Source organism: Protomyctophum bolini (genome assembly GCF_963924005.1).
Source record: "Protomyctophum bolini genome assembly, chromosome: 8".
Taxonomy (NCBI): Eukaryota; Metazoa; Chordata; class Actinopteri; order Myctophiformes; family Myctophidae; genus Protomyctophum; species Protomyctophum bolini.
Genome location: NC_137869.1, coordinates 32319099 through 32332744, shown reverse-complemented (window position 1 = coordinate 32332744; position 13646 = coordinate 32319099). Strand labels below are relative to the sequence as shown.

The 13646-nt window shown below is 42.9% G+C and overlaps 1 protein-coding gene across 2 annotated transcripts in view; it reads left to right on the top strand.

Annotated features, from left to right (window-relative positions):
* Positions 1-13646, top strand: part of LOC308319616 (glypican-5-like) — a 59079-nt gene that overhangs the window by 20433 nt on the left and 25000 nt on the right. For both annotated transcript variants that reach the window (XM_080769720.1, XM_080769719.1), the window contains 2 exons: positions 6981-7101; positions 13261-13402. In XM_080769720.1, coding sequence (XP_080625846.1) covers positions 6981-7101; positions 13261-13402 — 263 coding nt within the window. The remainder of the gene's footprint in view (positions 1-6980; positions 7102-13260; positions 13403-13646) is intronic.

Sequence of the window (13646 nt, the reverse complement as noted above, 5' to 3'; positions counted from 1 at the left end):
ATCCATGCATCCATCCCTTCATCCATCTAACCACCCATTCATCTATCCCTCCTTCCATTCAGTCATCCATTCATCTCCCTTACCCTCTGACCCACTTCACTGACACATGCCTCAGTTTGTGTGTGTGTGTGTGTGTGTGTGTGTGTGTGTGTGTTTGTGTGTGAGAGAGACGGATGAAAAAGTGCCACGATGTGAGTGAGAAAGGATAAGACAGAGAGAGGGTGAGGAAAGAGTAGTTATATCCTCTTGGATACAACTGAAACGGACTTCCTCTTCAAAATAAGAGCAACAATAAGAGCAACTTAGTCAACACTAGTTTTATTTCTAAATTCTAACATTTTGTAACACAAGATAATGCTTTGAATGGGCTGCCTGCTGCTCGTTAAGAGGCAGGGCTTGCAAAGTGCGACAAAGTAAAGGTCTGTGACTGTGTGATCGTAATCATCTGACAGCTGGAAGGCCAAGGCCCTGGCTGTACCGCCAGTTCCCCCTGACGGCCCGTCCCTGGTCCTCTCCACAACATCCTGACAGGCCAGAAAAGCAGCCGCTGAGAACTGTTCATCTGTCCCAAGAATGAAGGGTTTAAGAAAACCTTTGTCCCCACAGCAATTAATTTGGTTTTTTAACACCACAACCAGCCGCTAGGCTTATCAACTGTTCCAGGCCTGGACAACATTGTGAATTAAGTGAAGAAGTACTCAAAGAACATAACTCAACAACATAACTTAACAGAGAGGTACTGGAGTCAACCTCAGACCTCTCCCCATGGCAGCCCAGTCTCTACTGAACCATTTCCCCTTTATAAAGACTCCTGACTCCACCCCTGGCTAAGCAGTCAGCAAATCACAAAGCATTTAGCAACACCCAAGACGCTCCCTCTGAAGCAATCAATCATAGCTCTCTTCAGGCAATCAAGGCAGCTTCCCAATTACAGCGTCTGCATAGATAAACACAAGTATATTAGATTCCCATGTCACAGCAGAATGTGCACCTTCTGTGGGACTGAGAATCAACCTGTGTTACAAATACAATACAGCTTAATGACTTAATAACATTTTGTGCTTTGCAGCTTTGTGATGTCTAGTTCTGATAAGCTATGATAGACTTTATTGTCCCAAAGGAAATTTGGACACTTAACTACACCCTAGAGGCTGTTTTCTTTTGTTTGTGTTCCACTTCAGGTGGAAAACATATGGCAGGCTGCAGATTTTACATGTGTCATGTCATGTTTGTCTATCAGTATCATGCTTGCACATTGACATGCCCTTGGCTCTGGACACACCTATGAAACCTAGTTGCCTTATACTTGTCTGCCATGTTTTTAATCAATTGTAGTTTTCACCTGAAGTGAAAATAAACTTCAAAATCAGCCTAGCCTAGGGTGTGGGACAGGTCGTTGCTCAGGGCTGTAGTAGCTGAGCATCACCAGAGGAGGGCATAATTACACAAGGAACCTACAGTATGTAACAACATCTTTCCCTTTGTTGTCTCTCTCTCTGTCTCTCTGTCTCTCTCTGTCTGTCTCTCTCTCTCTCTCTCTCTCTCTCTCTCTCTCTCTCTCTCTCTCTCTCTCTCTCTCTCTCTCTCTCTCTCTGTTTCTCTCCCTCTCACTATTATCAGCTATCTCATGCACAGTAAAATCAAGTTAAATTGACTTGGTAGTGTTAAGAAACGAGCATTAAAAAAAAGGTCAACATTGAGACCTGTTTTACAACATCGAGGCTGGCCGAGAGAAAGGACAGGACAGACAAGAAAGGAGAGAGAGTTTAGGGCGGCTGTGGCTCAGGAGGTAGAGCAGTTGGTCCAATGATTCCTTGGTCGGTGGTCGAATCCCGGCTCCTCATGTCCACATGTCAAAGTGTCCTTGGGCAAGACACTGAACCCTACATTGCCTCCAGTGACGCTGGCGTCGACTGTTCACCGCTTCATCTCCTAATCAATGTATGAATGAATGAACCATTGTAAAGCGCTTTGAGCACTAAAAGCTCTATAAAAATGCAATTCACTATAGAGTTGACCGGCGGCAGCCCGGGGCAAAAAGAGTCTGACATACTAAGAGATGGACAGAGAAAAAGTTGTTGAGAATCGGGGTAGTTTGAGAAAGGCAGCCAGAGGCAGAGATAGCAAAAGGGGAGGAGGGGGGTGCAGAGACTGACAGACACAGACATACTGTAAGAGAGGGAGACAGAGAGACTTGTACTGTACAGTCAGTGCACTTTAACCAAATCCCATTAGACCACAGCCTTGTGGTTGGAGAGGTGGTACCTGAGCTGCATGCCTCAGCTGTCTGCCTCTGGGTATGTGTGCGTGCGTGTGTGTGTGTGTGCGTGTGTGACACAGCTATGTAAATGGCTCCACAGGAATGCAGTTTACAGTACATATCGTCACTGTACAGTAGGAAAACCTCTTATCTCCGTATTTTAACTTTTTGTGTTTTCCTCCTAAATTAATGTCCCACCTCGTCATACTGAAGTGTCCCGCAAAAGCAGTAACAACAGCCCACCCGCAAGCTCAAAACGCATGATTTTTGTATTTGAATCCTGAATAGTACGCATCGTGATATTTTTTAAATTTGGATCCTGAACAGTAACAGTTGTTTACATATGAGGTTTCCACCCGAAATCAACCATGTACTGCTGAGACCGCCACACACCTTTATATCACCACAGAGATCACTATCTCTGCTAATTTGCTTTTAAACGTGTGTGTGTGTGTGTGTGTGTGTGTGTGTGTGTGTGTGTGTGTGTGTGTGTGTGTGTGAGAGATACTGACATTGCTGAGGTTTTTAATTGTTGCCTGCAGGGCTGAGGCATAATAATGGATCTGTGTGTGGGCGTGTTTTATCGTAAGGGAGGCTGTGATAACCCGATGGCAACAGCGAAGCAGCGTCACCATTATGTGCCAGACTGCCAGTGACTTACATCTGTCATTCTCCAGATCTCATTCACAGTCAGAAAGGCAAACCAGGCAGCATGGCGGTCTGCAGGGCCAACCACAGATTATTGAAGACAATCTGAGTAGATTTGGCAGTGGTTATCGTAAACCGTGTTGAATTATGAGATGTTGCTGTGCCACGTTAATTTATCATCAAGTAAAGCTTAATTAAATGTAGTGGAAACCACCTTTTCTCTTGTATAGACCTAAATTAAAGTGTCATCTTCATACTATGACCTCAAGTATTTGAGGGAACACTAATCCAATCTGTTGACCTCGTGTTGTAATTGTTGGCATCTTTCTAGCCTGATTTGTGCTTAAGAATGACAGTGTTGATTTACACAGGCTATTTTGCTCTTTCGTCATACCAAGTATATGACATGAGAGCAAAATGATGGCCGTGTGAATATGGTCAACGGGAGCATAATGTTTTTGCCTCGGCAAAAGGACCACTAATCTCTTTATGAAGAATAGATGCACCAAAGGAAATTGTGCTGAGCATTTTTATTAAACTGTCAGATTTTTTTAATGATCGATGAGAGGATAATATAATATTGGACAGAAGATGATGCAAAACATTATCCAAAGAATATATTTTTAGTTAAGGCTCACAATTTCAATATAGATATATTGTACTTTTAGTCCACTACATTTATTTGAAAACTTTAGTTATACTAATTTCTTTGTAGATTTGTATTATTATTATTACAAGACATACATTACCCACTTCTGCCCTATATATATTTAGAGTCTTTCGACCATTTGAAAATACAATAGCTTAAAGTACTTTCTACTTTTCATACTTTAAGTACATTTTGATACCAATACTTTAGTAGCCTACTTTTACTCAAGTCATTTTGATTACCGTACTTTTACTTGTAATGGATTAGTTCTACATTGCAGTATTGATACTTCAGTGGGCTTATTAGGCTTATTATTATATAACTTATAACTTATATAACTTTAGCAAGAAGATCATCTGCTGCATGACATCCATTCACTCATTTGATTACAAAAAAAGCCTTAATATACCGTAAGACAAGATGCAACGTGCATTGAAAAACAAATATATTAAATGACCACAAGGTCTATTTTTACTACCATTCCTATTATGAACGCCACTGTTCGGTGTAGACGTGTATGGACGAATCCAGGCTGAAAGATAGGAGCCTCATTCGCGGTACATTCCTGGTCCTAATTAAGATAAAGCATGTCGTGATCTATGAGTAGAATATTTGTTCTGTGGTGTCAGAGGAATAGCTGTGACAGATGTGTTTGAAGGGTGGCGTTGACATCGCGCCCGAAAATCTTTGAGTCAGAAGAATTAGGCTGGGGATTTTCGCCCTGGGTCTCGATCGTTCTGTGGTTTATAAATGAGGTTTGTTTCTTTCATCCTCCTTTCTCACAGCTTTTATTTATTCATCCTCTGTTCTGTTTTCTCTCCCCTGTCCCCTTCTACTGTTGTCCTTGTTTCCCTTTGTTACCTCTCCTCTCCTCCCCTCTGCTTTTCTTCTCATTCTTCTCTTCTCTTCTCTTCTCTTCTCTTCTCTTCTCTTCTCTTCTCTTCTCTTCTCTTCTCTTCTCTTCTCTTCTCTTCTCTTCTCTTCTCTTCTCTTCTCTTCTCTTCTCTTCTCTTCTCTTCTCTTCTCTTCTCTTCTCTTCTCTTCTCTTCTCTTCCGCTCCTCCCCGTGTCATTTTATTAGATCAGCGGAAGATTCTGCAGCACCTATAATTACATTTGTGAGTGCGTTGACATGTACACCACTATCCCGCCGTTACTGTTAACGGTCACATATTGTCTTTGAGCAGTGAGCACACGAGTCATGTCCGCATCATGTCCTGTTTACATTAACCAGATAAGCTCTTGTGCCAATCGTAAGTAACCCTAAAGTAGTGTATAGGCTATAGGTATACATGGTCCTCTCAGACACACCTTTGACCTCAAGCTGTCAACATCAGTTGTTCTCAAAGTGGGGCCCCCATCAAAATGTGTTGATCACAATTATTTGAACACCTTTATCCATAGCGTTGAATGGCTCTAGAGAGACTGTGTACCAATTCGCGTGATGTTTGGACAAAATCTGTAGGTGTACTGTCCAAAAAAATCGTTTTGCACAAAGCGGCCTCCTGATGGCATTATACTGTAAGAGGCCAATGTGAAAACCTTGGGGCAGAGGATCAGCTGTGGCATTCAGGGAGTGTTTATTCCTGAGGTAGATAAACCAACTGTATACTCTCTCTCTGTGTCATCTCTATATTCATCTCTGTGTTCATCTCTGTCTGTGCACTGCAGTCTGCATCAACACGCTGCCTTAAGTCTTCTTCCTGCCTAGGCCGCTGAACAAGAAAAGGAGTTTTGCGCCCTCTGCTGTTTAGTGTTTGGATCGTGACACATGTTTTTATTAAATCGATTTAAATTGCTACCAGTTTATATCGATATACGGTATGCCTAGTTGCGATGCAACAAGTTGCTATTTTCGATAGAGACTATAGGGTTCATGTATATACACAAATACAGGTTGCAGTTCTCCAACTAAAGGGAGGCGAGAAGAGAGGGTCCAACTGATGTCGTGGTGCGTCATACATCAGACACATATTCTCAAAATGCCATGTACAGAATCGATACAATATAATATGGAAAGCCAAATCAATGTACACATATCTCCAAAAATACTTTTCACTATAAATATACTATCTCATTTTCTATTTGACATCAGAGGGGTCTTTTTCAACCTATTTTCTTTTTTTTCTCAAACCCACCCACCGTCCCTTATGCTTGACCCCTTTGCCATAGACTGTCTGTATTTCAGGGTGTTGGCTGAGTGTGTGGGTGATTATATCACAGCTAGACCAACTGGTTCTCCCTCATCTGTATGAACCGTTTTGTTGTTTTCTCATGTTTTCTTCTCAAATGTGATTTCCGTATTACATAAATTAACGGATCGACGATTTGCGCGTTCCTGACGACAACATTCACTCATGTCACTGTTGTTTGGGTCAAATGGGACTTGAATGATTCCCTGTTTGAGTGAGAGCATGAACCAATTAAAGGGCCACTTCACCCCTTTTGCAACCAGATCTTATTTGAATGATGTCTGGACTGGGAGACAAGAAAGAAACACTTTCCTGGGGATTTAATGTGGGTAATATGTCTTTTTAGATATTTTAGTATTTCCAAGTGTCCATGATGTCATGGACACTGGGCTCACTTCCTTCCTGGACTAAAATTCCCATAATGCTTTGCTGCACTTCTCCTCCTTGTGGATATGGGGAGGGCAGTCTTACTGAGACAACATGTAGTCCAGGAAGTAAGTGAGAGGAAGTAAGTGTCGAGTCGGGCGGACCCACGGTTGTCCAGAACTGCCCCAAAAATGCCTCTGCCCGAGGCTCTGGACAGGGCCCCTCCCCCCAGTGTCCATGCATATAGGCCTACTGTATGGGCGTGTGTGTGTGTGTGTGTGTGTGTGTGTGTGTGTGTGTGTGTGTGTTTTTGTGGGGGAGGGGGGTATTTTGATTAGCCCTGATAAAGCAGACTAGTGCTGTGACTGCGAGTAAACTGGGGCAGGAGAGCCACACACACACACACACACACACACACACACACACACACACACACACACACACACACACACACACACACAGTACACCCAAACACACAGAACTGGGGCAGAAAGTAGCTGTTCTCTCTAGAGGTTATACGTGAATGATGTACTGCAGACTTACAATACTGTATGGGGGCAGTATGTCTTAAACAAGAGAGAACGAGAGTCTGGAGATAGAGAGACTACATCCATTCAGAGAGAGAGAGAGAGAGAGAGAGGTGTTTTTTGGTCTGTCTGGATGATTAATTTGTTATTCCTTAACTAATTTGCCTGACTACCTGACTTTATATGAGCCACCTGACTAACTACCTGGTTGGCAGACTGACCAGCCGGCTGACTAATTGTGAATGTGATTAATCTCTCTCTCTCTCTCTCTCTCTCTCTCTCTCTCTCTCTCTCTCTCTCTCTCTCTCTCTCTCTCTCTCTCTCTCTCTCTCTCTGTAGCTATGTAGGTCATGTAGTGGGTAGCAGTCTTAAGGCCCAGAGAGAGAACCCAGAGATGACTGTCCGGAACAGCGATCATGTTCTGAAGGGAGTCAAACGGAGACTGGAACAACTCTTAAAGGTACTGGGCTGGCACACACACACACACACACACACACACACACACACACACACACACACACACACACACACACACACACACACACACACACACACCTCAACTCAACTCAGCGCTCTGCAGCTGCCCGTTGTTGTCGTTACCCAAAAAATGTGAAGCCGCCTGTCAACGACATCACTGAGAGGCTGAGGCTTTCTTTGCTCCTGGTGTTCAATAGAGACGTCAACTGGCTGCACTTCAGGGGAGATTCTCCCTTTCATGTACAGAACCTGAAGGTCGACTTGTTCTGTTCAAACCAAACATTCTCAACACTGACGTGTGCCATGTGTTCTTTTGTCCACATAGCATCGCTGTTGGGGCGGAAAACTGGTAAAAACGTTACTGATCCGGACATGGGGAAAAGAACCTGTGTTCCAGTGGAAACAAACGTAGATATTATTTTAGACACAAGCTCGTGTTAATATGTTTCATTGGTTCAGTATTTATAAAACCCACAGACACTCTTAACTACTGTAACTTTCCCAACCCCAAAAGTTGAATACAGTGGAAAATAAACGTATTTATTATTATTATTATTATTATTATTAATAGCAAATATAGCCAACCTACAAGCTCACATAAAATCGCAAGGCATCGCATTGCAATCTTGTAGATCGGCTATTTCCGCCACATTCACGCATCACTCTTGCATGAAATGAAAAAAATATGGAGATACAAGGTTTCTCCCTGAGACCGATGGCGTGCGTGTGTTTGGGCATTCAGGGTGACATTCTTCATTCTTGCCACCAATCCCGACTATCGACCACAGTAAATCAGTGTTTTCATGTTTCTAAGTGATGATGTGAGGCAGATGAAAGCCAGACAGCTCTTAAGTGCAAGGTCCCATGTGGGAGATTTGATAAGCCCACCCCTCCCACGCAGCCCTCATTCCTCCTGTCCTCACCCCGGGCAATCACGCGCTGAGTTATGAGTATGACACTGTTAGCATGCTGTTAGCATCCCTGTGCAGCGCATTGAGGGATAATGTTAGCCCACCTGTTCCTGCCCTTCATATGTTATATATATATATACACACTATAGGGTTCTGGACTGGTAGGTCCATTAGCTTGTCAGTATCACAGCAGCGGGCTACGTTCAACAAGCCTTCACCAGCGTTCTATGGGGTCTAATGCTGCAGTGTTGAGTGTCTTAACACTATAGTGATGAGTGTTGCTAATGCTAGCAGCAGAGGTTGTACAGTACATGTAAAGATCAAGAAGGGAGCAGACTAGAGGGAGACTGCGTGCGTGTGTGCGTGCGCAGCGCCGCAGCCGCACATGCACTCGAGTGCTTGCATGCATGCGTGTGTGTGTGTGTGTGTGTGTGTGTGTGTGCATGCACACTATCTCAGCTGGCTGTCATTTGTTATTGCCTTGTGTGAGAAGAATTTGAGAATCCAATAAAACTAAAAGTCATCTTTCGCACATGGATAATAACACTCACTAAGGATTAAGGAATAGGCCTACATGAATTATGAAACTGGGTTCATTCAGCATTTTCAACCGGGTGTCCCAAAGTTATTATGGGTATAGCTTTTTAATATGGTTTGCATTGCATGTATGATTCATAATATTGTTATTCGTATTATTAATATGAATCATAAAAAGTTTCACAAAGAATATTCATGGAGATGGAGTTGATGTGGTAAAGATCTAGGATCTATGCTGGCCTTGTTGCATTTGTTACAAACACGCACGCACACACGCGCGCAGCGCGCACACACACACACACACACACACACACACACACACACACACACACACACACACACACACACACACACACACACACACACACACACACACACACACACACACACACAGATACAGATACAAAATAAAACTGTCAAATAAACAATCAGGCAATGAGTCACATATACTGTAGGTGTCTGAGCCTGTCAGTGGGCTGGGCATACAGTAACAGGTACACAGTGACAGTAAACTAAAAAGTGTTTAGTTAACTCTGGTCTGGGAGTGAGTGAATAGATCCATATGTAAACATGAAGCTTGAGGCTGCTGTGATGACAGGGTGTGTCAGATGAGCCAACTGGACGTGCAGTATCTGATCCACAGAGATTCAAGTCAGATGGCCAATGTTCAAGTCATTACACTCGATACTTGATCTAATTGTGTGTTTGATTTGTCCACCATCTGTGCTGCTCGTCACCATGGGCTTGGTGGCTGGTAGATCTTTTGAGGGATAATCAACCAAATAGCAAATGTAAGTCATGGAAAAGTCATGGGATTAGAGGGTGCTTTCTGCTGTTGAAGCTGTTTCGTCTGCTCTCCTTCTTGGTGGAGAGTCCATTAATCATGTTGCATTTACATGGAAGAAACGCCCTGTCAGCAATTTACACAGAGGCACCCCCCCCCCCCCCCAAAAAAAAGGACAGAGGAAAACACACACACACACACACACACACACACACACACACACACACACACACACACACACACACACACACACACACACACACACACGCACGCACACGCACACACACCATGCAATCATTTATGTATGAGATTAGCTTTTCCTGGTCTATTAATTCTGGTTATCCCCCCTGTGTCCCGTTAGCTATAAAATAACGTTGAGGCTTCTGTAAATGTAAAAGTTCAAGGAGGCAGGCACATGACGCAGACACACCCACCAAACATTTCCATTGTAACAAGTAAAAAAAATTGCGCATAGTGGGGTGCACTTTTTAAACCCCTGACTGGACTCGTGTGGCATAACGCATTGTGAGCTTGGAGCCATGCTATTTTCACCAAACATTAATTTGCCTATTAAGATATGCCCATGAAAGGGATGCTATGGTTTATGACACGGTTAATGACTCTGTAAAATGTATTTATAGATGATGGGAGGTTGTTGGAACAGTTAACTGTAGAACCATAGTTAGATAGATACCTTTATTGATCCCATGGGGGAAATGCAGGCGCCAGAGTACAATAGCTGACATCACAATTATATTACATTATTAATAAATAAAAGTACACAAAGACATGAATAAAATCAATAAATCATAAAGTATACAGATGTATACACCCCATGGTCATATAAGCCAGTGGTTCTCAACCTGTGGGTTTGGACCCCTGGGGGAGTCCCTGGCTGACACTGGTCAAACATTGGTCAAATATAAGAAAGAGGCAAAAAAAGAAAAAGAATAGCCGATCTCCGAATAGCAGATCTACAAGCTCAATGTGAGCTTGTTGGGGGGTCATGGCCTGAAAGGTCATGGGGACCCATGCTATAGAAAGTAAGCACATGCATCAATTTTCTACAGCAACACGCCCCCCCCCTCATCTAGACTGAGTGGTAAAACATTGAGCAGCATGGAGCATTGGAGATTGGAAGCGCTCGTTGGAAATCCTGCGTACCACCTGTTTCTGAATTGTGTAGGAGGCAGCAGGACGTTGCGTTATTGAAAACGAGCGCATGTTGTACGATTACTACAAAACAATCTAAAATAAAGGGATTTAAGATCATTAAAGCTGGGCTGTTGCCTGGGTCCAATGCATTTCTGCCTACTTCCGGTCCAGGACTTGTCCCTATTTGTTGTCCCCATTCTCAATAGAAGTCTATGTAGAAGAGCCGCCATTGGACTGGCCCCATGAAGTGAACAACGTTTGCGTAACTCTGTCTTACTCTATGGCTCTGGTCTCTAAAGCCATACTGTACTAGCAACCTGCCACTGCAGTTCAAAGCAGGTCACATGCAGTGGTTTCTCTTTTGACTTTGTTTTAGTGGCGAAAAACAAATGCTTTGTATACTCTACCAAAAACAACACCGATGGGGTGGAACCACAGCTGTAATGTGTTTTGGCTTTCCCACGGCACAGGAACACAACCGTCATTGTCAGTCCGCTGTCTAATGACATGCTGGTGATATCATCCTCTATGTCCCCTGGGACAACTGAGTCACATAACAGCCCAGTTTCTTTATGTTTCTCTCACCTACAGTGCATTGGCACAAATTGCAGATGTCTCTCATCCATCAGTCATCATGTGGTTGTCCTGTTCAGTGCCACAGCCCGAGGGGCAAATAAAACACATTTTCTAAATAATATTTTCAGATTCTAACTTCGATTGACGAGTCTTCCCAATTTTTGTGTGATGGTTTGGGCAGAGGGGCTATCCGTACAGAATACTGTATAGCAGATTCAGGTATGGGATACAACTAGTTTAAAACAAAGTACACGATAATTGCATCCCCATTATCATAGGCTCGGCTTTCCTGCACTGGCACATCCTGTTCATTCAGATGCAGCTATCTACTGTAACTACAATTCTACAACCAACTAACCTAAAGGTGCAGGGCCAGATTGTTTGTGGCCTTTAATATATAACTTTTAAGCAGTATAGTATCAGCTGTTGATGCTACAAACATTTATTTAAGTACAGTACTCAAGTGTACTTACTTACTGTGACTGTCCACCACTGCAAAAAACACAATTGACCAGGCTTATTCTCATCTGTCATTTGAGTCACAGACTAGTCTACAGTCACAGTATGGGTTCAGGCTAATTGAGAATCTTGTGAACATTCAGGTAGAACATAGGATCCCACTTTTTGATTGCCTGCTAGATTGGCTTGCTCCTGCAGAAACCATAGAAGAGCACATCAGAGTGTGATGCCCAATTTACTCACACAAAGCTGAGGAAGGCCCATTTGGCCAAAACGTGTCTGCTGTTTGTTCGTCAGAGGTAAATAAAGCATGTGAAAAGGACATTTATTGAGTGCTTGACGCTTTCTTCTTCTTTCCATTTTGTATTACTGAGTCTTGCACCTATATTAAAGGATATTCTTCTAACTTGGAGTGCCAAGTGGTTCAGAGTGAGCATCTGGGACCATCCCCCCTGAATCATGGCCAGCAGGGATCAGGCAATCATATTCGGGATCAAATAGACTCAGTGTGAATCTGGCCTTAATTATACTAAAACTACTGTTAGTAGACTACAGTGAGTACACTACTGCCGACGCTGAACCTCATGCCGAGTCTCACAGCAATGATGTCACCAGTGTACCCTGGTTCTGCTTTCACATCACTCTTATAAAAGATTATGTCAACTAATTGACATTGAGTACAACTTTGTAATGTGGATCAAAAGACTGCTTAGAAGAGCTTGGACTAAAATCTTCATTTGGCTAAACTTAATTTCTGATCAAATTACGACAGAAAACTGTGAATTTTAATAGCACCATTGAACTTATCAATAGGCCTATGTCTACATTTGAAGCCAAATTAATAAATAGCTGCCATCTTGTATGTTTAGGTGGATAACGGGCATTATTTATGACAAGTTTGATGCTTGTATCACAAAGTGAATGGTTGTGTCACTAATCTGTTACACTATGACCTGTGTGGGTGTGTGTGTGTGGCACGTCGATGTGTGTGTGTGTTTGCGCCAGCGAGCGCGAAGGCCTGTGTGCTTAGTGATTGATTATACACATTCCACATTACATGTTATCTATAATACATGTGTCCTAATACATGGGTGCCTGCATTTGCCTTAAATACGATATCATGATATCATATATTCAGATCTCTCAGGTCATCTGGGAAAGGTCTGCACGTCATAGTACATATGTGTAGCATAGTAGTATAGATGTATAGCTTATATGTATAGTTTCATTATAGATACTCCACTGTTACTTTCTTAGCTTACGCATGTTTCATGATAAATGTCTTTATGTGATGTATTCCCATGCTTTTGTTCTTGCTTAATGTAAGTCGCTCTGGATTAAGAGCGTCTGCTAAATGCCTAAATTGTAAATGCCTAAATTGTCTGCTTTCTGTCCCTAAAACCAAAAATAAACAAGGGCAACATTTAGTTTTTATGCATCACATATTTGGATTGAACTCCCAGAAAACTGCAGGTCTGCTCTTATTCCTCTATTTCTTTATAAATACAACTAGACTAGTTTGCTGCTGCCTTTGATTGAGTTACTTTAATTTGTTTTCTTTCTCCTCTGCACTGTAACTGTATCTGTATCTGTTATGTTTTACTTCTTCTGTTCTATGCATGTGATAATTGTGTTTCCTTTGTTGATGTTCAGTGTAAAGCACATTGGATTGCCTTAAACAAAAGGTTGTGCTGTGTGCATTGTGTGTGTGCGTGCGTAGGAGTTGCATGCAGAGCTGGGCTGGGAAGACATGGCCAGACAGAACAAGGAGGAAGAGGAGGGAGGGAGTGGACAGAGAGAGATGGGCAGTGGAGATGACTGTGATGATGAAGATGGCTGTGAAGGATCTGTTGGAATGGATGGTAAGACTCTCTTCTTCGTTGACATCAACACAAACACAGCCTCAACTCCTTGGTATGATGGAGGTCTTACATTGCGGCAGCCTCCTTCTTTCTCATGCCTGCATGGAAATACCCACGGGGACGAACAGCTCTCTTCTGAGAGATGAGTTCATCCGTTTCACCCTCTCTCTCTCTCTCTCTCTCTCTCGCTGTCTCTCTCTGTCTCTCTCTCTCTCTCTCGCTGTCTCTCTCTCTCTCTGTCTCT